The 25,533-nt window shown below is 47.6% G+C and overlaps 1 protein-coding gene across 1 annotated transcript in view; it reads right to left on the reverse strand.

The window, feature by feature from the left end:
• Positions 1–7,843: 7,843 nt before the first annotated feature.
• Positions 7,844–25,533, reverse strand: part of LOC107156336 (transmembrane protein 132B-like) — a 223,127-nt gene continuing 205,437 nt past the window's right edge. The window contains exon 4 of the mRNA XM_048785489.1: positions 7,844–8,184. Coding sequence (XP_048641446.1) covers positions 7,878–8,184 — 307 coding nt within the window. The 3' untranslated portion in view covers positions 7,844–7,877. The remainder of the gene's footprint in view (positions 8,185–25,533) is intronic.

Genomic DNA, 25,533 nt, shown 5'->3' on the forward strand with positions numbered 1-25,533 from the left:
TTGCCAAGGATTCTGTCATTTCCAATCAGGAATAGAAGGCTTACGGGAGGCTGAGGCAGCCATGGGGCCCATGGTCAGCTTCCATGGCCACAGCTCCTCGCTGTGATAAACAGCCTAGTTCACCTGCCAACAGTCAAATGGGTCTTTGGGTTTTTAAGAAAAGCATTGTCTCCAGATTCGCTCTCCTGATTATTCACAACCTTAAAGGAGGTTTAAAACAGAACATCGGGTCCCTCCATAATCGCTCCCAGTCTTGTCATTCAGGGCTCATCGCCCACAAAACCGATGCTCCCAGGGCAGAAGCCCTTGATGGATGTGCCGCATGATGGCCGTTTTGTGGGTGGGTCATAAATATTAATGCTATTGACGCAGCCTTGAGGCACACGTCCTCGCATCCGTGCCACAGGAGCGCCCAACCCTCCCCGGTGGTGCCTCTGACTATCACCACCCGCTTCTCTCCTGAACTCGCTCCTCTGGGTCCATTCCTCTCTTTCACCTTCAGAAATTATCAGTCGGCAAAGGTCTCCTGCAAAGACGCCGTTCGGCTGATCAAACATCCTGATGGCCTATCCCTTCTTTCCACTCGGCTGATCCCGGTTTACCCTCCAGGAGCCTTTTACACTGTTATTTTTAATGTATTCTGGGCAGAGGCTCAATGTCCAAACCCAGCTGGGGCCCCACAGAGATGGGCTCAGGAGGCACCCTCACTGTCAGCGCGTGCTGGAAAGACACTCGGCTGGGCACTGCATGGCACCCATGTGGCACCCGTGTGGCACCTGTGTGGCACCCACTCTGCTGCAAGTGCTAATACCAGCAGCACAAGCTCGCAGCTCCACCAACAAGAGTAGCTGTCTCTGGCCGCTGGTAAAGTGAGCTCACTGGACACACACTGTCCTTGACAATTTGAAATGGCTCCTTTCACCCGTGGGTGGATTGCCTCCATCAGGCGAAGCCATGTGCACATGACCAGGGCACCCGGGGTGCAGGGCACCGCACTCTGGTATCCGAGCCCTGGAAGACCCGCCTGCGGACTCTTCGGACCCCGACAGCCAGGTGCGTGTGGCCCCAGTGGCAGTCACACTGGCAAACTTGTGTTTTGGGGGAAGAGGCACACGGAAGGCTCAGAAAGTCAGGATTTCACAAAAATAACTTTCTCAGATAGAAAAGGCTCTTTTTCCCCCTGGTACATGGGGTCCAGACAGCACCACTGGGTGACCGCTGTGCAGCTGAGCCGCTCACTGGGCTCTGAGAGACACTATTGTCCAGAACTCCAGCTCCCACTGCAGATGCCAAGGGAGCAGGGACTGTGCCAACCGGAGCTGAGTGGCAGGCCCAGGGCACGTGTGCACCACCCCTTCCTGTCCTGGGCTGGACAGTGTCCCTCCCAAACTCACACCCACCAGAATAGCAGAGTGTGGCTCAATCTGGAAACAAGGCTTCTGCAGGTTAAGATGAAGTCCTATTTGGTTCAAGTGGAAGGGGGACCCAGACTCACAGCCCCGTGACAACAGGCAGGGATTGGCACCATGTGACCACAAGCTAAGGAACAGCTGGAGCCATCAGAAGCTGGAAGAGGCCGGAGAGACCTTACCGGTGCCTTCAGAAGGAACACGTCCCTCCTCACACCTTCATTCACTCCCAGCCTCCAGAACCCTGAGAGGATAAATTCCTGTGATTTAAGTCCCCAGGTTGTGGTGACTTGTGACCTGCAGCCCTAGGATACTAACATGGCTCCCTAAACAGTCACTACTGGCTGACGGCATCTCCTTCCTGCTGCAGCGTGGTCTTCGGGACCACTGGGTGCATGACATGAAACCCACTGCCCAACCAGCCAGATGGGGCTCACGGTGTATCATGGGAGAGGAAGAGAGGGAGGGGAGGGAAAGGACAGAGGGGCTGGGGGCACTGCAGGCCACACCAAGTCCCAGTCCCCCTCAGCACACTGCACTGAACTTCCTGTTCCTGTCCCGTTCCCTAGCAGCTGTGAGTCCTGGGGGACAGAGCAACGTGCTGTTGGCCTGCTGTGCTCACTAGTGTCCGACAGCAGGCGGTGGCAGTTCCTGCTGGTGGGGGGCACACACCACGGTTTGCACCCAGCACCACTGCACTGGTGTTTACCAAAGCTCACCACACCACGTTGCCCACCCCAGACACACGCACATGTACACACTGAGCCACTCAGAGGCTTCCCACAGCACAAAACAAGACCCAGGAGGCCCCTCACCCAGGGGCCACAGAAGGTGTCTATTATTAGAACTTGGGGTCCAGGATATTGGACGAAAAATACACCCACACATACACACATTTACACCCATCAGTGCTCATGCACGCATGCACACACACATGCATGTGAACAGACACACACACAAGCTCAAACACACATAGTAAATACCAAAGTACACACAGGCACAGAAAAAATACCTGTAAGATCTCCGTGTGTGTATGAGCGAATGCACGTACGTACTTGCGCGTTCACACATGTCTTACCGCCGCTCCCTGATTTTAACATTTTTTTTGAGAGCAAATGTGAGCCACAAGCCACAGACAGAGGCATTAGCAGCACGGTGTGCTCCCCAGACTCCCCCGAGTCTCTACAGATTCCTCAAAATGGCTCTGACACCATTGGCGCCGTGATGTCACCACAGGCATTGTATCTGACCCCAGACCCTAGTTTGTGGCACCATTGCGTTGCCTATAATGGTATGTAAAACGGCACTGTGTTCCTGTATCATGAGTTTGCTTTTGTAAATATTCCAATTACTGTATTCCAACACATTTGTTTTCTTATTTGTTTTTTAAAGTGTTTATGCATTTGTAAGAATTCAGACAAAGGGCTCCGTGACACTAACAGGTCAGGGCCTCGGGTGTGGCTGGCGGCAGATGCTGGAGCAGGCAGCAGGTGTGGACAGGCCTGTGCTTCCTGGGTGCAGCTGCCTGCAGGTCGATAGTCCCCCTGTCCCTCAGCCTCCCCACCTGTACACCTGGGGTAACGGCATCCCTCCAGCTTCTGTGAGGGTTTGATGAGATGACACACCTAAGCCCCTGTGGTCAGGACCCCTGGGGCCAGGCTCAGAACCTGGAATGTTCTGCCTTCCATGGAAAAGGGACTTGGCAGATGCCAATGAGCCAAGGCTCCTGGGATGGGGAGGTGACCCTGCATCGTCAGGTGGGACAGGGGTCCTCGGAGGGAGACAGAGGGTTGGACCCAGAGAAGGTGACACAGAGGACAAAGGTTGATGTTATGACTGAGATGGATGTGAGACCAGGGGTACAGGTGACTTCTGTGCACTGGAGACACAAAGGATGGATTGTCCCCAGAGCCTCAGAAAGAGCACGGCCCTGTGACACCTTGACCTTAGCTCCAGAGGAGCCACTCCAGACAGACCTGCAGGAGCACAGGATAGGAAGGAACTAGGTACAGCAGCAACAGGAAACTCCGGCTAAGGACAGTGCTGGGACAACAGAAGGCCATGGGACGTGGGCTGTCGGGACCAGCGCCACAGACCCCACCCGCCTTCCCCTGCAGTGCGCCCCCTTGCTCCTGACCCTCTCCCCTGCCCTCTACCTGGCCTTCTTGTTCTGCGGGAAGACATTTTCCATTCCCTCTGCATGGAATGCTCTTTCTCCACAGCCTTCTATAGCTGGCTCTGCCTTCTTGGCTAGTTCAGAGCAAATGCAGGTGTTTAAAAGATGCTTTCCTGCCCCCTCCACTCCCCTAGGTCTCTCCACCTCCCCGTGCCCCCTGGAGTGACGGAACACACATTTATGGTGTCGGTCAGTCTGCCCCTCTAGACAGGGAGCAGAGGAGCGGGGTCCCTGTCTGCCTTGTCGGTCACCATCCCCTGGAACAGCCCCTGGCGCAGAGTCAGCACACAAGCACTGTGTAGAATAAAGAAGCATTTGTGCCCAGGCTGTGCTGTGGGGTCCCAGGCCAGCGCGAGGAAAAAGGCATCTGATTATCTCTCGCTCCAGCCTCAGCTGAGCCCAAGTTCCCAGTTGCCTAGAAACTCACCAAGTGTGTTCATTTTTTGATTCCAACCTTTTTGAAAGATAATGTGTTTTTTATCTGCATGTGCAGAGCTGGGCTTTTTAGTTTTAAGAACTGAGGTTGAATGGTGGGCTGTCGTCCTAAACTCCACACCACCCAGAGGAACAAATCTCCATGCTCAAAGCTCAGTAACTGGACAGAAGACCCAAGAAAAGGAACACTGTGGAGGGGAAAAGAAAACGTGTGCTTTCAGAGGGGAAGAAAGGGAAGGGAAGAAACAGAGCCCCTAGTTAGCCCTCCCCCACTGCGGAGACAGCAGAGACGACACCCAAGGAAGGGCAGTCCCCAGGGCTGCATGCTCTCTTCAGACCACCTTGTAAAGAGGGCCTTGGGGTTTTGACCCTACACTGCTCTTCTACAAATGGAACTATCAGACACAAATGGCTTCCGTGCCCCAGGGATTTCAACTCCAAAATTTCTATCCATTCCATTTGCTCTTTCCGTTTACCAAAAAGTGAAAATCTGGCACATAGTTTATGCTAAATTAATGATAGTTGCATAGTGAGCAATTGGATGGATAGAAGGGTGGATGAGAGATGGGTAGATGGACAGACGATGCATGAGTGGATGGATGGATGGTGGATGAATAGATAGGTAGATGGATGGGTGGATGGATGAATGATGGATGAATGGATGGATGGATGGGTGAATAGATGGATAGGTAGATGGATGAGTGAATGGATGGATGGGTGGGTGGATGGGTGGATGGATGGATGGGTGGATGGGTGGATGGGTGGGTGGATGGGTGGAAAGGTGGAGGGCCAGTATTAGTGGGTTTGAGTGGAACATTTGTTGCTTCACAAGACTAGATGATTGGAGTGGGGAGGCTCTTGATGGCTCAGCTTAGCCTCCTGTGGTGACATCAATAAGCCAGGCTCTTTCTCCATGTCTGTCTGTCATACCCAGAGTGCCTCTCATGGGGGCCACAGCTACATCTCCTCACACAGCTGAATCTGGTGAGGGTATCTATGGCACTTCAAGAAGGCAAGAAACATGGCCGCCTTGTTGACAGCTGCTGTTGATGATTAGTCATTACTAATTCTGCCTGATTGTGACCTAACTCAAGGCTTAGTGCTCGACAGGTATCTTGGTCCATTTGTGCTACTACATCAGAATTCCTGAGACCAGGTCATTTACAAGCAATTTGTTTCCTCCTAGCTCTGGAGGTGGGAGGCCCAGGATCCAGGTGCTGCCAGGTTTGGTATCTGGAGAAGATCTGGTCTCTTTGCTGCCAAGATGGCACTGTGCTGCTGGATCCTCTGAAGGAAGGAACACTGTCCTCCCAAGGCGGAAGGGATGCAAAGGCGAAAGGGCTCGTGCCAAGTTCCCCCTGGCCTTTTCAGAAGGAACAACCCTTTCATGGGGCATGGACCTCACAACTTAATCACTGCCCTAAATCACCCGTTAACACTACCACAGTGGGATCGCCACGTTTCAACTCGAATTCTGGAGGAACACATTCAAACCAAGCATACGGGACTCTGCTGAGCACCCATGGACCAAATACATCACTGCATCCACAATCAGTGGTCCAAATTAATGATTAAGGAATGTCCCTGGACAGAGATCTGACATCCTAGGAAGTAGACCACTGGGCTGCAGCCTCCTCCCCGCTCCCTGCCCCACCTTCCCCACATCCACTCAGCAGCCACACCGGGCCACCTGCGTCCCTGAGCTCCCGGGCCCTCACGCTCTGCTCGCCGCACTCTCTGCTCCTCTGGCCAGGGCTCCCTTCCTTTCCGCCCAGTTACACCCATCTGCCTTCAAGAATGCACAGCAGGCCCCTCCCCTTTCTCCCAGGACTCTCCCTGACAGCAGGCGATGCCCCATGTGACTCTCTCTCCCTCTCTCTCTCCAGCCACCTGTCCTATGGCTGTGTCTGTCTCAGCAATGGGACTCCTTCTTTCCTCCGGGACAGCCCATTACCTAGCCTGAGGTAGAACTTCTGTTTAGGCTTCTCCCGAAGTTTGACAGTGACCCAAACATGTGGCTGGATAATGTGATGACAATAATAGGATGAAAATATAAAAACTAAATATTATGAAGTGCATGCAATGTGCCAGGCCAGAGTCCAAAGACTGCCTGTGGCGTCTCATTCAGTCCTCAGGAAACTCTACTGAACGACTTGGGTCCTGAGCACTTGCTTGGAAGCCTCACTAAACAGTGACTGAGAGCGGCATGGTCACACCCAACACCACTGCCCTCCCTCCCCAGTACTTCCCAGGTGCAGATGGCTACACCATAAGTGCCCCTGAGTGAAGGTCAGCCAGGTGGGGGCGCTCATGGCCACAGAGATGCAGAGCACACTGCAGCATCGTGGCCTCAAGGGACACAAGACACTCAGCCTGCACCAGCGGGGAGGAAACAGGACAAGCGGTCGGTGACAGAGAGTTCCCCTCGCACAAGCTGCAGGCAGCCACCCAAGGGAGCAGCACCCAGCTCTGTTCACTGGCCTCTGTTCCAGTCACCAAGAAAGAGATGGCTCCCTGGGAAGAGTGGCAGTCCTGGCAAAATACTGTCCAGCCAACCTGCATCTTGACCCCAGGCCACACACTGTCACCCAGCCCTTCATTCACAACCAGGAACTTGTTGCCAGCTCCTCCCCCCAATTCTGCTGTGTCCCCACCCTGAGACTGACCCTGTGAGTGACATCTCAATCAGCACAGCCCCTGAGTCATGTGGCCCATTGAGAGACAATGTCACCACTGACCAAAGAGGGCTGGAGTGCTTTTAGCAAAGTCTCTTGGATTCAAGCACAGGGTTCATTCATTCATCCAACAAACATCAACCTGCCACACATTATTACAGGTGTCATGGAGACAGGGGTGGACGAAACTGACCAGGATCCCACCTTCCAGGGGGAAGGTCCCCAGATGAACTCCAACATCAACCAGCGGCAACGTCTGTGAGGACGGTAAAATGGGAAGATATGGTTGGAAACAGAAGGGCAGGGAGGGGGCGGAGGGCTGTGAAAGCCCAGGTGGTCGGGGAAGGTGCCTCTCTAACAGCCAAGGTACAGGAAAGGACCAACCCAGGGAGATGCAGGGAGCAGGTGCTCCAGGCCAAGGGCACCCGCCAGCATCTCAAGACGGGGGCCTTAATTGTGGATTAATTAATTAATTATTAGGGTTTTCAGCTGCAGTTGTCTCAACTCTGGTTTCAAACCTGAGTGACTGATGATCAAAGCAGCCACAGGTTGCCCCAGACCACCTGTGTGTGAGTCCCCAGCAGGAAGGTCAACTCAGTGCAGAATGCTCATTTCCAGGACAGAAGAGCATGGAGCACGTGGCCCTCCCACGGGCCCACAGCACCCTCCTCTTCAGAACTGGAAGATCATCCATGACTCCATCCTCAGGTGTGGCCCCTGGGCCTTAGGTGTGAGCAGAGTTTCAGCCAAACACAGTAAACCCAGCCACCTACAGGCCCGTGAAGCAAAACCACAGGCAGTTTAACGGCTCTGGGACCCTGTCCACGTTCAGCTGGGCAGTTCCCAACAAGGCTCTTTTGGTCCATCTGCACTTTAAAGTTTGCCAATCCAGGGCCACCTGGGGACTCTCAGGGCAAAGCCAATTGACGAGGGGCTGGTTCCTGGGCACACACTGCTCTGTCCCCAGCACACCCCCCATACATTTCAATAAAACCCTCTCCCCTCAGCACAGCACTGGGTCCTGATATGCACACAGATGGAGACAATAAAGGACAAGGGCTCCCCAGGAGACCATCCCACAGTCTCCACAAATGAAAAAGGGTTTACACAGTAGACCCCAAACAGCTTCCAGGGGCCATTATGGAAAGCAGGTAAATGAAATGCAGTTTAAGAATATTATCCTTATTTAAACAACATGCACCAAGTGCATGGGAGAGAAGATGACACTCTGCTCCGTGACATTGGAGTGATCAAAGTACTCAAAGGGAACTTCTCGGCGACACCTCTCTTGAAGCTGCTCACCATTGCAAGAGGGACGATGCCCACAAAGGTCGTCTGGCTGACGAAGATCTCGGAGACCACCAGCTCGCTCATGGAGTCCTCAGCTGGGTACTCCACCTGCCAGGTGATCTGCTGGGCCCCCGCCAAGCCACTGCTGTTGTCAATGCCAAAGTCCACTTGCAGGATCTCGTAGACGGAGCCATTCACTCTGGAAAACAAACACATATTAAAGTTCAGCTTGAAGCACATAACTCAGCACAATGTCAAGGACACAATAAATGGCCCATTCCTCTTTGTCAACCAAGGGAATGATTGCCACCTTCCACACGTGACAGTGTTGACAGAGCATGGCCCACTGACTGGACATCTCCAGTGAAAAGGCTAAGAAAGGACAGACAGAGGGCCAGGCCTGGGTGGCCAAGGGCCACAGGAATCAGGAGCCCAGCAGCTCAGCTCAGCCCCCTCCCTGCCCACCTCATCCTGGCCTGCAGGCTCTCTGGTCACAGGACTGCCCCCATCTTCCTGTCCCATCTCCTCCTACTGGGATCCCCATCCAATCGGATCAAGTCTCCACTTTCTCTCTGGTCTTTACCAGAACTAGGAGGCTGCTCCCATCACCTCCTGGACTCTCACCTTCCGAGGACCTCAGAGAAGCCAAGGGGGAAGTGGAATCCAGGGAGAGGACGTGGAGGCAACTCTGTCTGGTCCATTATTTGGAGCTGCTAAGTCTGCTCTCTGGTCCTGGGTGAATACAGAGAATGGCCTCCTGGGGCAGGGGTGGGGTCTGCCTGAGAGGTCACCCTGCCACACCTCAGGTGGTTCCTGCTCCTCCCTGACTTTCCAGCCTGTGAGATGGACCAGCCCCAGGAGCTGCCGGAGCCCAGTGATGTGTGGAAGAGCGATTCAGTCCGTTGTTTCCATCTGTCTCGTGGTTGTACCTGGAATGTTCCCCAAAAGCTCATGTGTTGAAGACTTGGTCCCCAGTGCAGCATGTCCTGAGGTGGGCTTGGGGGACTGACTGGATCATGGGGCTCTAACCTCATCCATGAGTGAATCCACTGGATGGACTCATAATCTGAATGCACTGCTGGGAGATGGTGGAAACTGAAGGCAGTAGGGCATCGGTCGGGGAAGCAGGTCACTACAGGGGGTGCCTTGGGGACGACGTCTTGTCCTTGGCTCCTTCCCCTGACCCGACTTCTAGCTTCCACGAGCTGGGCTGCTCTCCTCTGCCACACCCTTCCACCATGATTTTCTGCCTCACCTCCAACTCAAAGCCATGGAGTCAGCCAACCCCGGACAGAGACTTCTGAAACTATGAGCCAAAGCAAACTTTTCCTCCTTGGATTATTTGTATCAGGAATTTTGGTCACATCAGTGTAAGGTGCTCACGCAGCATTAAGGATTTTTTAGAGTACTTTCATCAATGCAGAGGAAGGAGGCCACATGCTCTGTGGGGGCTGGCGCACTCACTGGTAAGTCCTTCTCTAGGGAGAAGGGCTCCTACTGTCCAACAGCCCGCTTCTGACCTGCTCTTGAGGGGCCTTTCAAACTCAGAGAAGGGTCTTGGGGTTCAAAAGTTTGTGCTCAAAGTTACGAGCACAACAGTCTCTAAGGGATGAAGATCTGAGTTTCAGCCAGGGATCGTCACCAGGCATGTTCTCCTGGAGTGGAGAGGTGTGTGTGCAGTGTGAGTGAGTGTGTGTGAGTGAGTGTGAAAGTGTGTGTTTGAGAGTGTGTGTGAGTGTATAGTGTGGGTATGGTGTGTGAGTGTGTGTGAGTGTAGGTGTGTCTGTGGGAGTGAGTGTGGGTGTGGAGGGTAGGTTGGTGAATGTGTATGTGTGCAGTGAATGACCACGAGAGAGTATGTGAGTGTGTACATGAGTGGGGGGGTAGTGAGAGTGAACGTGCGTGTGGGAGTGTGGGTGTGCTGGGTGGGCATGCAGTGCCCCTGGCCCTGGCCCGCAGCCTGCTCCCCAAGGGACCTGCACTCTGGGAGCCCAGCCTCCTGGGAATTCCTCCTGCAGCGAGGATGGTGCCTCCTCCCTAGGCCAGAGTGGCTGCAGCTCCCACCTGTCAAGGGGGAGGCGTGGGGCCCGAGCTGGTGGCTTGTCCCCAGGCCACATTCAGCCACTGGCAGCTTCACTCACCAGGGCAGCAGATTTCTTCCTAGGAGGGCAGAGGGCACAGGGTCAGGGGGCCTTGACTCCTCCAGCAAGTGTGTCTTTACATGGACTGTTTTTCCCCCACAGACTTCTAGATGGTTCTGAGCCACCAGGACGAGGTGGTGATGTCCTTCCCACCCCTGGGAGTCTTTCTAGAAGTGGGACCACAGAGGCTGCCTCTGGCCTCAGCTGTTCTCTCTTAGGAGCCTCTTTCTGGGCATTAATATTAAAAATGAAGAAAACGCGAGATAAACAGTGAACAATAATCACAGAACAAATGTCAGGGACAGGACCTGTGGGCCACTGGAGACTGAGCCTCCGCCCCTCCCTGGACAGCGAGCACCTGAGGACGCAGTCATGGTGCCGTCACTGTGCCAGGTGGGACCGGCGTGGTGCTTGGAAAGCTGTGGGATTTCAGATGTTGTTTAACCCACTGCACACAAGAAGCTATAGCCGGGGAGTCCTGGGGTGGGTCCTTCTGCCTGGCTGGTAAGTGCTCTGAGGCTCTCCTACAGAGGCTCCTCTCCCACGGCTGAGTGGAAGCCACCAAAGCCCAGGCTTGGCACCACAGTCCCCTCAGCACCCCACCCTTCGCCTTTCAGGGTGGCGTGTGGAGCTCCCCTGTGCCGGGCACCCAGAGCTCACTGGTGGCCAAGAGGTGAGCCCCTGTACTAGTCAGGTAAATTAAAAACTAAGGCAAGTCTGCACCTTGATAAAGGCTATCATAAAAGTAAAATAGAAGAATTAAAACTTTTTAAGGTTGAAATTTTCAATTTTAAAACATTACCATTTATAAATACCATTTTTCATTTTAAAATAGCATATGAACTACAACAGGAAAGGGTGCTCAGGGAATGCCCAGGGAAGGAGCTGACATTTGAGCTGAGACCTAAAAGATGGATGGAAGCCAAACAGATCCTCAGCAAACGTTTGTTGAATAAATGAGTAAATCTATTTTAAGCCAAAAAAAAAAAAAACAGGAAAAATGTGTCCCAAGCCATCAGCAGGAACACAAGGTGCTAAGTTAAAAAAAAAAAAAAGAGCATCCTCAGAACACCACCCCCTCTGCCACTTGCCAACTGCCCAGGCCTGTCCCTGCCTCCCCACCCCATCCTGGCCGGCTCTGCCACAGCCCTTACCCTTGAACGTACTGCCACTAGCTGATGATATCTATCGGCTCTCTCTCTCTCTCTCTCTCTCTCTCTCTCTCTCTCTCTCACACACACACATACACACACACATACACACATGATTTTTCTCCTGTTTTGCCCACTAATGTCTCCCCAGGACCTAGGACATTGCCTGGCCCAAATCAGCGAGTCGGACTGTGCAGCTGCACCCTGGGAGGCCTCAGGGGAACTTGCACCAGTGACAGCAGAGGGGCTGTTCTACAGGTGTCAGGAGGACACAGACCTGCCGTGGACTGGGCCGCTTAAGGAAGGGCAGCCATACAGCCTGCTGTTCACATCCCTTGTGGCCCCCTTCTGTCCCCTCCTGACATCCCTCCTGCTCTCGGAGTCCCCACCAACTCCGGTCTCCCAGGGAGGAAAGGACCAAGCCCTACTGCCCGCCCCTCAGCAGAGCAGAGGCCCTCGCCCGGCGCTCAGCCGCTGGGTTTTCATGCTGATCTGATGAAGGTTTCTCAGAGTCCAGCATGGAGTCCTCCTGCCACTCCTTAGAGGCAGCCCTCCCTCCGCACTGGCATGGTCAAGGCGCCCTGCTCCCTCTCAGCACGCTCTGGAGGGCTGCTGCAGGTTGAGGAGCCAGGCACTGGTGGCAGAGAACACTCGGGAGCCCTGAGTTGTCATCAGCACATCACCAAATTGCTATGTCCATCTCCTTTAAAAACTCCACAGCTGTCCACCGGGACTAGTCCACAGAACAGGCTCCCCTTGCTGCATGGCTGGCAGAGGGGAAGGATAAGCAGAAACCCCAAAGCTGCCACTTGGCCTTGCTGAACTGCCCGTGGCCAAAGCCACGCTTCACTTAACTGTCTCCATGACCTCGTTTTTACACAATTTGAATTAGCTGTCAGTATTTTTTAAAGTGGAGAATCCACAACCAAGGACTAATAATAACAGGACTTCTTGGGGAGGGAGCGAAGGTCAGATAACGCTGTCCCACTCCCCAGAGGTGACGGCCAGCAAGGTAGCAGAGTGCTGGCCACTGCCACGGCACTGAAGCTCTCCAACAGCCTGAATAACTTTGCTCATGTGTCAAATCCCTAAGTCCCTAGAGACATTGTGGCCTTAGAGAAAACACAGTCTGGTTTTGACCTCTAGCAGAAACCTCATGAGCTGTGTTCCCAGCACACAGGTGATTGTTCATTGAGAATTCATCTCCCAGGCCCTTCCTGTGCATCCACTGGGCAGGACGTGGCCCAGTCTTATCCTGAGACCCCTTTCTATGCCCTGGCTTTGGACTCAGCAGTCAACCATGACCTCACCTGGATGAGGGACAGCTCTTGGGAATGAGAAAGTCCAACTAGCATATTCCAAACTTGGTTTTGGCTGCTTTTTCAAAGAAAAATATAAACTCTAGGCAGCCATGAGGTGACCTCTTCTGCCAGGTAGGTGAGACCTGAAAACCTAGGTCAGAGTAAAAAGAGGGACAGAAAGGAATAGACCATCCCAGAGCTTCTGGCGGATTCCCATGGTAGCTCCTTGGTTTCCATGAAATACCTCTTTCAAGTTAAATCCTGTTTTCTGAAAGCTAGATTTAATTAGAAATGCCCTCTCTCATCAAATGCCAACCCAATCATTAGCATATCTCTTTACTGCATACCCATGATCTTGTACCTAAATCCATAGTCTAATGACCTGTTATGGTTTAGATGTGAGGTGTCCCCCAAAAGCTCAAGTGTGAGACAATGCAAACAGGTTTTAGGAGAAATGATTGGGTTCTAGCCCTAGCCTAATCAGTGAATTAATCCCTGATGGGATTAACTGGGTGGGAACAGGAGGTGGGTGGGGTATGGCTGGAGGAAGTGGTTCCTTGGGGACAGGGCTATGGGGTATATATTTTATATCTGGAGAGGGTGGAGTCTCTCTCTCTCTTGGTCTCTAATCATCATGTGAGGTGCTTCCCTCCACTATACTCTTCCGCCATGATGTTCTGCCTCACCTCGAGCCCAGAGAATGGAGCCTAGTCTGAGTTGAGACCTCGGAAACCGTGAGCCTCCAAATAAACTTATCCTTCCCTAAAATTGTTGTGGTCAGATATTTTAGCCACAGCAGTGAAAAGGCTGACTAAAACATAACCACAGGTAAAGATGTGCTCACTGGAGAAGATTTCAGTGGAGGCTCATAGTCCTCAGGAAGAGCATCAGTGTCCTCTGCAGGTCCAGGTCGAGGGAGAGGTGGAGATCAGCTTGAGTGAAAGCCAAGGAGGAGCCGCCTGAGGAGAACTGTGGCACAGAGAGAGTAAAGCAACCACCTCATGTGACACAGGAGGGGGAAAGGAACAACACAACGTACTGCCCACTGCCCAACCCTGCTCTCAGGGCTCCCAAAGAAGGCCCCACCAGGAACTCAGTGGGAATTCAGAGGATCCCCAGGCACACAGGATGTCTTTTGGCACTGGACAGGGAAGGGGAAGCATCAATCCAGTGGAGGAGGAAGAGCAAACTGTCTCCAATATCCATTGTGCTCCTTCCAAAAACCAAACACACAGCGCTCTCAGCAAAAGCCTGAAGACTTCTGACTCAAAGCACTTAGAGAAAGTTCTAGACAATCATTAGCTGACCAGGAGATTAGCTGGCCACATTGGCCAATCATGAGCTAGCTAAACAGAGATTTCAGGGGCCACGTGTGTCAAAGAATACACACACTGCAGCTTCAGCTCAAGAAATTCATGAAAAATTTTTAAATATTTTTTTAAAAATAAATGGTACTAACTACCAAAAAAAAAAAAAAAACTCTAGAAGAGGAAAGTAATCTGATTTCCCTGAGTTGCACATTATTTTATTAAAATTCCAATTTCCAGCAAAAACATAGGACATGTAAAAATAAATAAGAATTATGAAACACATAGAGAGGGGGAAAGAATATTTAATAGGAATTGTCCCTTAGAAATGGCAGGTGTCATTCTTAGTGAATGATTCTTTAAAGATATTTGAACATATAAAAAGAACCAAAGGAAACTGTCTAAAGAACTAAGGAAAAAAATTGAGAGCAATGTCTCACTGAATGGGAAAGACCAGTGGGATAGAGATTATACAGAAAGAATCAGATGTAAAATCCGAAGCTGAAAATAAGAACAACTAAAATATCAAATTCACTATAGGAGTTAAGCAAAACTTTTGCCTAGGCTGAAGAAAAATATCAGCCAACTCCAAGATAAGTCAGTAATGATTATTCAAAATAAATAAGAGAAAGAAAATGAAAGAGAAGAAATGAACAAAGTCCAAGAGACCAGAGAATGAATACACACATAACTGGGGTCCTAAAGGAACAGGGAATAGAGAAATCAGTGGGGGGAAAGGCTATTTGAAAAACAACTTTCCCTAATTTTATGAGGAAAAAAACATTAACTTTCATATCCAACAATTGTACATAGGATAAACTCAGGAGAGATATATGCCAAGATGCATCATAGTTAAAATTCCAAAAGCTGAAAATATGAAGGGAATCTTTAAAGAAGCAGAAGAAAAGATACAAATCAAGTAAAGGCAGCATCAGTAAGACTGATGGCTGATTTCTCATCAGAAACCATGAGGCCAGAAGGTGGTTGGATGGCATATTATATTCAATATGCTGAAAAAAAAAATAGATAAAGACAGACAAAAAGGAAGGAATGAGGGGATGGGAGGGAAGGACAAGAATTCCATGTCCAACAAAACTATCCATCAAAACTGAAGATGAAACTAAGACATTCCTAGATTTAAAAAAAAAAGTTAGAAATCATTGCTACAAGACATTCCTCACAAGAAATACTAAAAGTATTTCTTCCAGCTGAATTGAAAGGACTCTACACAGTAAATCCATTATATACAAAGAAATAAGGTGTACCAATATAGTTGGCCTTACAGTTTAATATAAAAGAGAGTATGAATTTTCAGAATAACTTTTTTTCTACTAGCTCATTTAAAAGACAAATGCATCCCTGTCTTGTTCTAGTTTTCAGAGGGAATGCTTTCAATTTTTCTCCATTTAGAATGATGTTGGCCTGGGGCTTAGCATAGATGGCCTTTACAATGTTTGAGGTATGGTCCTGTTATCCCTGGTTTTTCTAGAGATTTGAACACGAAGGGATGCTGTATTTTATCAAATGCTTTCTCAGCATCTATTGAGATGATCATGTGATTTTTATCTTTGAGTCTACTGATATGATGAATTACATTCATTGATTTCCATATGTTGACCAACCTTGCATCCCTGGGATGGACCCCACTTGATCATGGTGTTCTATCTTTTTGATATGTTTTTGTATTTGATTTGTCAGAATTTTATCAAAAATTTTTACATCACTTCTATTAACGTAATTCTTGAAATTCTAGCTAGTGCAATCAGACAGACAAAAGAAATTAAAGAGCTACAGATAGGAAAAGAACAACTCAAATTATCACTACTTGCAGACAAATTGATTCTATACCTAGAAGACCCAAAACATTCCACCAGAAATCTCCTAGAACTAATAAATGAATTCAGCAAAGTAGCTGGATATAAAATCAACACCCATAAATCAGAGGCATTTCTGTATATCAGTGACAAATCCACTGAAAGAGAAACTAGGAAAATCACCCCATTTACAATAGCCTCAAGAAAAAACACTTGGGAATAAATTTAACAAAAGAGGTGAAAGACCTCTATAATGAAGACTACAACATGCTGAAGAAAGAAATTAAAGAAGACCTTAGAAGATAGGAAGATCTACCTTTTTCTTGGACAGGCAGAATTAATATTGTCAAATTGACTGTACTATCAAAAGCAATATACAAATTCAATGCAATCCCAATCAAAATCCCAATGACATTCCTTATAGAAATAGAAAAAGCAATCATGAAGTTCATCTGGAAAAATAAGAGACCCAGAATAATCAAAGCAATCCTTAGCAAAAAGAGTGAAGCTGGTGGCATTACTATTCCAGACCTTAAACTATACTAACAGCAATAGTAACAAAAACAGCATGGTATTGGCATCAAAATAGACCTGTAGACCAATGGTACAGAATACAGTCTAACCCACATAACTATAGTTATCTTATATTAAACAAAGGTACCAAAAATGTACATTGGAGAAAAGATAGCCTCTTCAACAAATGGTGCTGGAAAAACTGGAAATCCACATATAACAAAATGAAATTAAACCTCTATCTCTCACCATATACAAAACTCAACTCAAAGTAAATCAGTGACCTATGAATTAAACCTTGTGCCTAATGGAAGTAAAAGTAGGCCCAATCTTTATCATATTAGATTAGCTCCCCCCCATCTTAATAAGACTCCTATAGTGCAAGAATAAAAACCAAGAATCAATAGATGGGATGGATTCAAACTAAAAAGCTTCTTCTCAGCAAAAGAAATGATCAGTGAGGTGAATAGAGAGCCTACAGAATGGGAGCAAATCTTTACCACAAGCACATCAGATAGAGCATTAATCTCTAGTATATATAAAGAACTCAAAACCTTAACACCAAAAATCAAATAACCCTATCAATAAATGGGCTAAGGAACTGAACAGACACTTCTCAGAAGAGGATAAACAATCAATCAACAAACATGAAAGCATGTTCAACATCTCTAGTTATTAGAGAAATGCAAATCAAAACCTAGAAGACCCAAAACATTCCCCAGAAATCTCCTAGAACTAATAAATGAATTCAGCAAAGTAGCTGGATTTACTCTAAGATTTCATCTCACTCCAGTCAGAATGGCAGCCATCAAGAATACAAACAACAATAAGTGTTGGCGAGAACATGGGTAAAAAGGAACATTCATACATTCATTCATACATTCATACATTCATACAACCACTCTGGAAAGCAGTATGGAGATTCCTTGGAAAACTTGGAAAGGAACCACCATTTGACCCAGCTATCCCACTCCTTGGTCTATACCCAAAGGACTTAAAAGCAACATACTACAGGGACACAGCCACATCAATGTTTATAGCAGCACAATTCACAATAGCTAAATTTGGAACCAACCCAAATACCCTTCAGTAGATAAATGGATAGGGAAATTTTGATATATGGAACATTACTCAGCATTAAAAGAGAATAAAATCCATGGCATCTGCAGGTAAATGTATGGAGTTGGAGAATATAATTCTATGTGAAGGAAGCCAATCCCAAAAAACCAAAGGCCGAATGTTTTCTTTGATATGAGGATGCTGACTCATAATGTTGGGTGATGGGAGCATGGGAGGAATGGAGGAACTGTACATAGGGCAAAGGGGAGGGAGCAGAAGAGTGAAAGCAAAGGGGTAGGAATGATGGTGTAGTGAGTTAGATACCATTATCCTAAGTACATTCATGGAGACACGAACGGTGTGAAAATATCTGTGTACAATTAATCACTTGAAAAATTGTGCTTTATATGTGTAGTATGAAGTGAATTGCATTCTACCATCATGTATAACAAATTAGAATAAATAAATAATTTAATTTATTAAAAAAATAAAAGACAACTGCATAAAGCTCTAATGATAAATCCATGATGATGATCATATAACATAGTAAGATAATTTGTCAGACAACAACAGCACAAAAGAAGAGGGGAAAACAGTGCTACATAGGACAAAAGCTTTGCATACTACTGGAATTCAGTTGCAAGTAGACCATAATGGACTGCTATAAAGTAAGATGTGGACTTTGACCCCTCGGCCAAATACCCCCCCAAAAAAGGCATTTAAAAAAGGCAACACTAGGAGATTAAATTTATAAACTTGAAAATATTTGTCAGAAAAGAAGGCATTAGTAGAGAAATAGAGGAAGAAAAGACATAAAACATAGAAAAATAGCAAAAAGGAAGGCATAAACCATGTTATCAGTAATTACATTACATGTTAATGGATTAAACACTCCAAACAAAACACAGAGATGAGCAAAATGGATTTTTTTAAAAATACTCCAGCCAATAGATAGATTCATACCTCAAATTCAAAGACACATGTTAAGTTGAAAATAAAATAATAGGAAAAAAATACCAGCCAAACTAACAAAAATAGGGCTGAGTCACTATACAAATATCAGAAAAAAATGGACTTTAAGACAAGAGTTATTACTATTGACAAAGACAGATATTTTATAATGATAAGTTCATTAAGAAAATATAATAATTATAGGCATATATGTATCTAACAATAGAACACCCAAATATATAAACCAGAAACAAACAAGAGATAAATGGAAAATTCAACAATAATACTTGGAGGCTTCAATGCATTACCTTCAAGAATGGTTAAGACAACTGGGAGAACATCAACAAGGTGAAATGAACCACAGTATAAACCAAGCTAAACCCGAAAAACATCTACAGAACATCCACTCAGCAATGGCAAGGGCCTCTGCCTTTCAAGTGATCAGGGACCGTTCTTCATGACTGAGCATAAATTAGGCCACAAAACCAGCCTCGACAAATTGAAAGAGTTGAGATCAGACAGTATGTGATATCCCACCACAATGGAATAAAACTAAAAATCAATAACAAAAGAAAGTTAGGAAAGTCATAAATATGGGAACATTAAACCCTTCTAGGTAACCAATGAGTTAAAGAAGAAAGCACCAGAAATTAGTAAATACCAATGCGAAAGCAAAACATATAAAATTTGTGGAATGCAGTGAATCAGTGCTTTGTGGTAAGTTTAGAGCTACTTAAGTTTATATTTTTTTTTAAAGAGGAGAAATTTCTCAAATCAATAACCTAACCCTCCACCACAAGGAATTAGTGAAACCAGACTCAGGAGACAGTATAGAGACGCTAGTGGAGATGCGTGAAATAGAGAACAGAGAGAAGCAGAGAAAGTCAGGAGAACCTCAAGTTGGCTTCTTGAACAGATGAAGGAATCAGCAGACCTCTGGCTAGACTGACCTAGAAAAAGGGAGAGAAGAGAAACTGCTATAATGAGGAGGAGAGCAGGACGTCACCACAGACTGTAAGGAAATAAAAAGGCCCACAGGGAACCCTCTGCATAACTCTGGGCCTACACAGCAGATAACCTGGACAGAACAGGGGACATCCTACAGGGACAAGACCGCTCTGAAATTACATAATCAAACATTTATTTGTTAGAAAATAAAGAAAGTGGATTCGTAGACAAAACCTGACTACAAAGAAAAATCCAGAGCCAGCTGACTTCATGGATGAAATCTACCAAGCATTCAACACAGAATCATCACGGATCCTTCACAGAATCTCTCCTCACCCCTGAAGAGCATCAAGGAACACTCCCCAACTCACATTGTGAGGCCAGCATTGCCCTGATAGAAAACCATATAAAGATAAAGAAAATTATGCACCAATATCTTTTATGAATATAGATGTAAAATTCTCAATAAAACACTAGCCAGATGAATCCATCAACATACAGAAATAATTCTACACATGACCTAGTGTAATTTATTGTAAGAATGCAAAATCAGTACGACACATGAAAATGAATCCATGTAATGTGCCATGTTATTAAAATAGACCACCTTGAGGCAGCAAGTATTCGACAAGCCCTAGTTCACTTATATATTAAAGACACTCAACAAAATAGAAAAGGCAGGAAGATCATTAGCCTGAGGAGAGCACCTGGGAGAAATTCAGAGCTCATATGAAACCTAATGGCAAATGCCAGAAGGTTTCTGCCCAATGTTGGGAACATGACAAAGACGTCTCTTCTCACTTCTGCTCAACATCTCACTAAGTTCCTCGCAGGACCACTGGGCAAGAAACAGAAACAAAAGGTGTCAAGATTGGGAGGGACAGACAAGGTGACACTCTCCTCATTCACAGGCCATGCAACATTCATATGGAAAATTCTAAGAAACCCACATACACATTCAAAAAAAATCAGAATCAAAAATTAATTTCAACATGGTCATAGAAGACCAATATACATAAATTAATTGCATTTCTATATACTGATGATGAATAATCTCGCTATAAACTTAAACTTAATAAAACAATTCCAATTACCATATCAAGAAAAATAAAATACCTAGGGATAAATTTAACAACGTAAGTTTAAGACTTGTATACTTAAAACTACAAAATGAGCTAAAATAATTTTTAAAAGACTAAATCAATCCTAAATAAATTTTAAAAGGTGTCCTATGTTCATGAATTAGATGACTTAATGGTATTAACATAGTAAATCTCCAAATTGATCAAATTCAACACAACCTTGAAGTGCCTTTTATGCATTAATTACAAGTTGATCCCAAAATCCATATGCTAATTCAAGTGGCTCAGAGTAGCTAAAACTATTTTTTGAAGAGAAAAACAATGTTAGAGGACTCATACTTCCCAATTTCAATCTTTACTACAAAGATACAGAATTCAAGAAAGCTTGGTACTAGCATAAGAACAAACAAATAAATCAATGGAAAATAATTTAATAAACCCTTACATTTCTGATCAATTGCTCTTTGACAGGATGCCAAGACAACTCACTAGGGACAAGACTGGCCTTTTCTACAGATGGTGTTGGGACCGTTGAACATTCACACAAGAAAAGCACGGCTCTGGACCCTGCATCACACACCTGCAAAGGCATCAGAGAGCAGGTCAAATGCCTCCTCGAGGTTGGAGAAAAATGATAAAAACTTTTGAAAGAAAACATAGGCAATAATCTTTGTGACCTTGACTTAGGCAACCATTTCTTAGATAGGAAATCAAAAGCATGAACACAGACGGGAGAGACAGGAAATCAAACTTCATCAAAATGGGAAGCCCTGGTACTTCAGAGGGAGCTGTCAGCCAAGTGAAATGACAACCCATAGAATGAGGGGAAACTTTGCAATCCTGTCGCTGACAAAGGACACGTATCCCAAATATAAAGGATGCTTAAGACTCAACAAGATAAAGAAAACTATCCCAAGTAAAATTGGGCAAAGTATTTAAATAGATTTATTTTGACACTCAACCTTATTATCCACTAAGAAAATGCAAATGAAGACCAGAATGACGTGTGACACCATTAGGATGTCTCTAATTGAAAGACAGGGAAATGAGAACTTGGCAAGGGTGGGAGACGCCTGGAAGCCTCCCATTGTGAAGAGCAAGGTAACAGGGTGCAGCTGACGTGGAAAACATCCTGGCCATTCCTCAAAAAGAACTGAACACAGTGTTGCCCTAGGACTCAGCCATTTCTCTTCTAGCTACATCCCCAAGTGACATTAAGACATTCATCTACATAAGCCTGGTGCACGGATGCTCCTGGGGGCATTGTCCATGATGGCCAGGAGGTAAAAACAGCACCAGTGCTCATCAAGTGATGGGTGGAGACAGAGCGTAGTGCTGCCAGATGAAGGCGTATCAGCGACCATAAGAGGAATAAAGTAGTGGCAAGGGCTGTTGTGCCCGCAAACCCTGAAAACAGCTTATTACATGAAAGAAGTCAGTCACAAAAGACCACATGAAATGTCCAAATGTCCAGGATTGGCCAATCTGTAAAGGCAGGAAATAGACTAGCGTCTGCCAAGGCCTAGGGCAGCTAGGGGACAGAGGATGGCTGACTGCTGGGAGGGGAGAGGTGATAACAGGGTTCTGGACCACACAGAGGGGACGACTCCAACAGATTTATGAACACACTAAAAACCCCTGACTCTTTAAAAAGATGGATTTTGTGACATGTTAATTACAGTTCAATTTTTTAATGTAGAAAAAAATGAGAGGAGGATGAATTTGTGAAAAGGACATGCATGTTGTGATTATTTTCATCCAGTGGTGAACACATGCAGCAACCTTCCACAGTTTATATTAAAATCTAAAACATTCAAGGTGATTATAACATCTTCCTCAGAGAAAGGAGGGAGAAGTGAGATCAGGAAGAGTGACATAAAGGCTCCAGTGATCTCTGTGACACACATTCCTTTTGAAAATTGAAAAAAATAAAGCCAGCCGGGAGTGGGCACAGGAGCGCTGCCATGAGATTATTTTCTACCCTTTTCTCTCATCAAGAAATATCTTCCTTAAAATAGAATGTTACCACCCTCGGCTTCCTCTTGCTCAATTTATTCTGGTTTTGCTTCAATCTCAAGCAGGCTCTTGTGTACACGCACGCCCCACAACCCTCCGTGGACCTCCTGGATCAGCCCCAGCACGTCAGCTCCCGTTGACCCACTTCCAGACCCCAGGAAAAGGATGTCATCCTTGTCTTGTTCCATTTTTAAAAAAATTTTAAGTACCTGGCAAACTGGGGTGAGCGGCTCCATTTCTGCTTACCAACATTTTCCCAGAGCTGAAAACAATAAATCCTGGTAATGAGCAAACACTTTGTGCACTGCTGCTTCCTGAGCTGCCAGACCCACGGCGATTTCTCACACTAACAATTCACCCGCTTCCAGCTTATTTGATTTTATCAGCATCACCGTGACAAGCCCGGAGACAGCTAAGACAATTGCCACAATTATTTTTTTTCCTCTGTCGCTATCTTTCTGACAACATCCCAAACCCTTCCAAGATATGACGGCTCAGGACCATCTTACCCCAAGTTCCTGATACAAGTTTCTTTCTCTCTCCCTCCCTCCCTCCCTCTCTCTGTTTCTTCCTATTTTCCTACTACGGGCCTGGGGAGAATCTCTTGTTATATAAAATGCCCAATGGATTGCTCCCAGGGATCAATTTCTATTTCCATGTCCTTGGAGAGGAAAAACAAGCCCGTGCTGACCAATGTGAGAAGTGAAGTGGCAGACAGGGGACATAAGCAAGTGGACAAGCATCGGATCTTGTTAACTCCGTGCAGATCCCAGGGGAAACATTCAGCATTTCGCCTGAGAGCAGAGCTGGGAACCGGATTTTGATTTGTAACAAAATGCTAATTTTTAAACAAACGATGCATTCCCAGGATTCAGAAGGTGAAAGAGAACCATGAAAATGTTCCTCCCCTGCTGCTCTGCAGACCCCAACAACCTACGCTACTGCCCTCGGACAACCAAAGTTATCAGTTCCCCAGGGATCGACCAGAGACCTCCTCTGCACCTGCAAGCTGGAGCGAGGGTGACTCTTTGTCTTATTTGACACAGGTGGTGCCATTAGGCACTTGGTTCTGCATCTAGAGTTTCGATCTCTGACTCCAGGTAAAGGAGAGCCCTGGCCCTCTGCTCACCGAGGATGGAATGGTAGAATGATCTGGCTAGGAGGGGACATCACAGGCAGTCACTTGGCCAGCCTGTGGCAGGCCCAGAAAAGGTCACTCTCCTGCATGCCCAGGAGGGAAGAGGTGAGCCTTGATCCTGCCTAGGGCACAGGAGGCCCTGTGGAGACAGGCTACANCGTCGCATGGTCCAGGCCAGCGAGGCGCGTGGCGTGCGCGAGGGGGGGCGGGGGGGAGGTGAGCCTAGCTCCTGCCTAGGGCACAGGAGGCAAGGCCACACTGCCAGGAGAGTGGCACTCACCCACCACGCCTCTGGCTCCAGGTGTGCCCTGGAGACCCTCAGAAGCCAGTTCTCTCCCACTGATTTGCACATTTACTGAGGGAACACTGCCTCCCCAGCCCCACTCAGTTACATCCACAGATGGGGAAAGGGAAGAGCAAAGTCATAAGCCCTGGCCACTCTGTGCTGTGCTGCCCAGGGCCACTCTGAGGCTGTGCGGGGTGGGCCTCATTAGCAGGATTTTCTCCAAACCTGACAGGCAGTTTGTCTCCCCGAAGTGAGAGCAGCGGCTAGCAAGACCAGGGTCCTGGGGTCATGCCCTGTGCATGTTGATTCCCTGGGCCCCTCCAGGTGGCCATGGGAGGTGCCTGTAAGTCCAGCCCCTGCAGCCTGGCCTGGTCACTAGGGCACTTTGGCAGCTATGACTGCTCTCACCGCCAATTCATGTTGAGCCCTGGTGCTTTCCCTGCTGGGAGACGGAGCAACATCATGCCCAAAGAATTTCCCTGGGCTGTCCCTGAAGAAGACTGTGCCAGTTATGACCAGGGCTTTGTTCCTTGCTGACCTACAAAGATCAGGTCCAAGATGAGCTGCCCAGGAACACTAGATCAGGAGGCTCGGCTTCACCTAGAGCCACATCTATTGGGACAGACTCTGACGGCACCTCCTGGGGTGTTTGCTGCTCTCAGACAAAGGGCTGGAGCTGGAAGTTGACTGCAGTCTTCCTCATCACCATTCAGGGCCTCTGTGTCCATCCTTCTTGTCACTCAGGTCAATCTCTGGGTGTGCTGAACCCTGTCCCTCCTCCAAAGCCACATCCAATGTGTCCAGAAAGCCTGTCATTTTGCTTTGGAGATATGTGTTTTAAAATTATATTCACTCTCACCTCGGCTATGACTTCCTGCCAGTACCAGTCATTATCCCCGTCGAATCCTGGTTATTGCAATAACTTCCTGAAGAGGCTCTCTGCGCCCTCCCTCGCCACCGCCCCTGCACTCTATTTTCTACACTGTGCTCAGTTGAACACTCCTGGTAGGACATAAGTCAGGGCTTTCCATTCTCCTGTTCTCAGCTCCTTCCCACAAGAGCCAGGTCCTTAGACAGGGTTCTGTGCGAGGCCCTGCACAGCCTGGCCCCTGACCCCAGAGTCTCCTGCTCATTCTGCCCCAGCCACACCTGCCCTTGCTGTTGCTGGAGCCCCAGGTGTGCATTGCCCTGTGGCCTCTAAACCAGCCCACACCTCCACCTGGGCCACCCAGGCTGCTCACCAGCCACTCATTCCCGGACCTTCAGGGCTTGGTCAAAGGTTGTCTTGTAAGGAGGGGTCTTCTCTGATAAAGCAGCTAAAGGGCCATCACGCACACTGGAGTCCCCCACCCCTCCGCTAACACCAGAGGACACACTGTGTGCACTTGCCTTTGGGTGGGCGATTCATGCCTGGCGGGAAGCTCAATGAGGGTAGTGCTTTGTCCTGCATAATCACTGCGATACCTCCAGCACCCAGAAAAGTACCTGAGCCACAGAGGGCACCCTATGAAAAGATCATGAAGGGATGGGCGAATGCTCGAGTGAGCTGCCAACCTGGAGTGAAGACACTTCAACAGACACCTCTTCATCTTCCTCAGGGCATGTGCAAGGATGTCCTCGTGTGTGAGGCCCCACTCCTGCCCAAGCCTGGCCGTCCATGCATCATCCCCCTCCTGCTCTTAGACATTCCCCTCCAGAACAGCTGGGGGTTACTTTCTTTTTAAAAAATATATTTTTTTAGTTGTAGTTGGACACAATACCCTTTATTTTAATATTTTTATGCGGTGCTGAGGGTTGAACCCAGTGCCTTGCACATGCTAGGTGAGCGCTCGACCGCTGAG

This window comes from Marmota marmota, unplaced genomic scaffold (genome assembly GCF_001458135.2).
Source record: "Marmota marmota marmota unplaced genomic scaffold, marMar, whole genome shotgun sequence".
Taxonomy (NCBI): domain Eukaryota; kingdom Metazoa; phylum Chordata; class Mammalia; order Rodentia; family Sciuridae; genus Marmota; species Marmota marmota.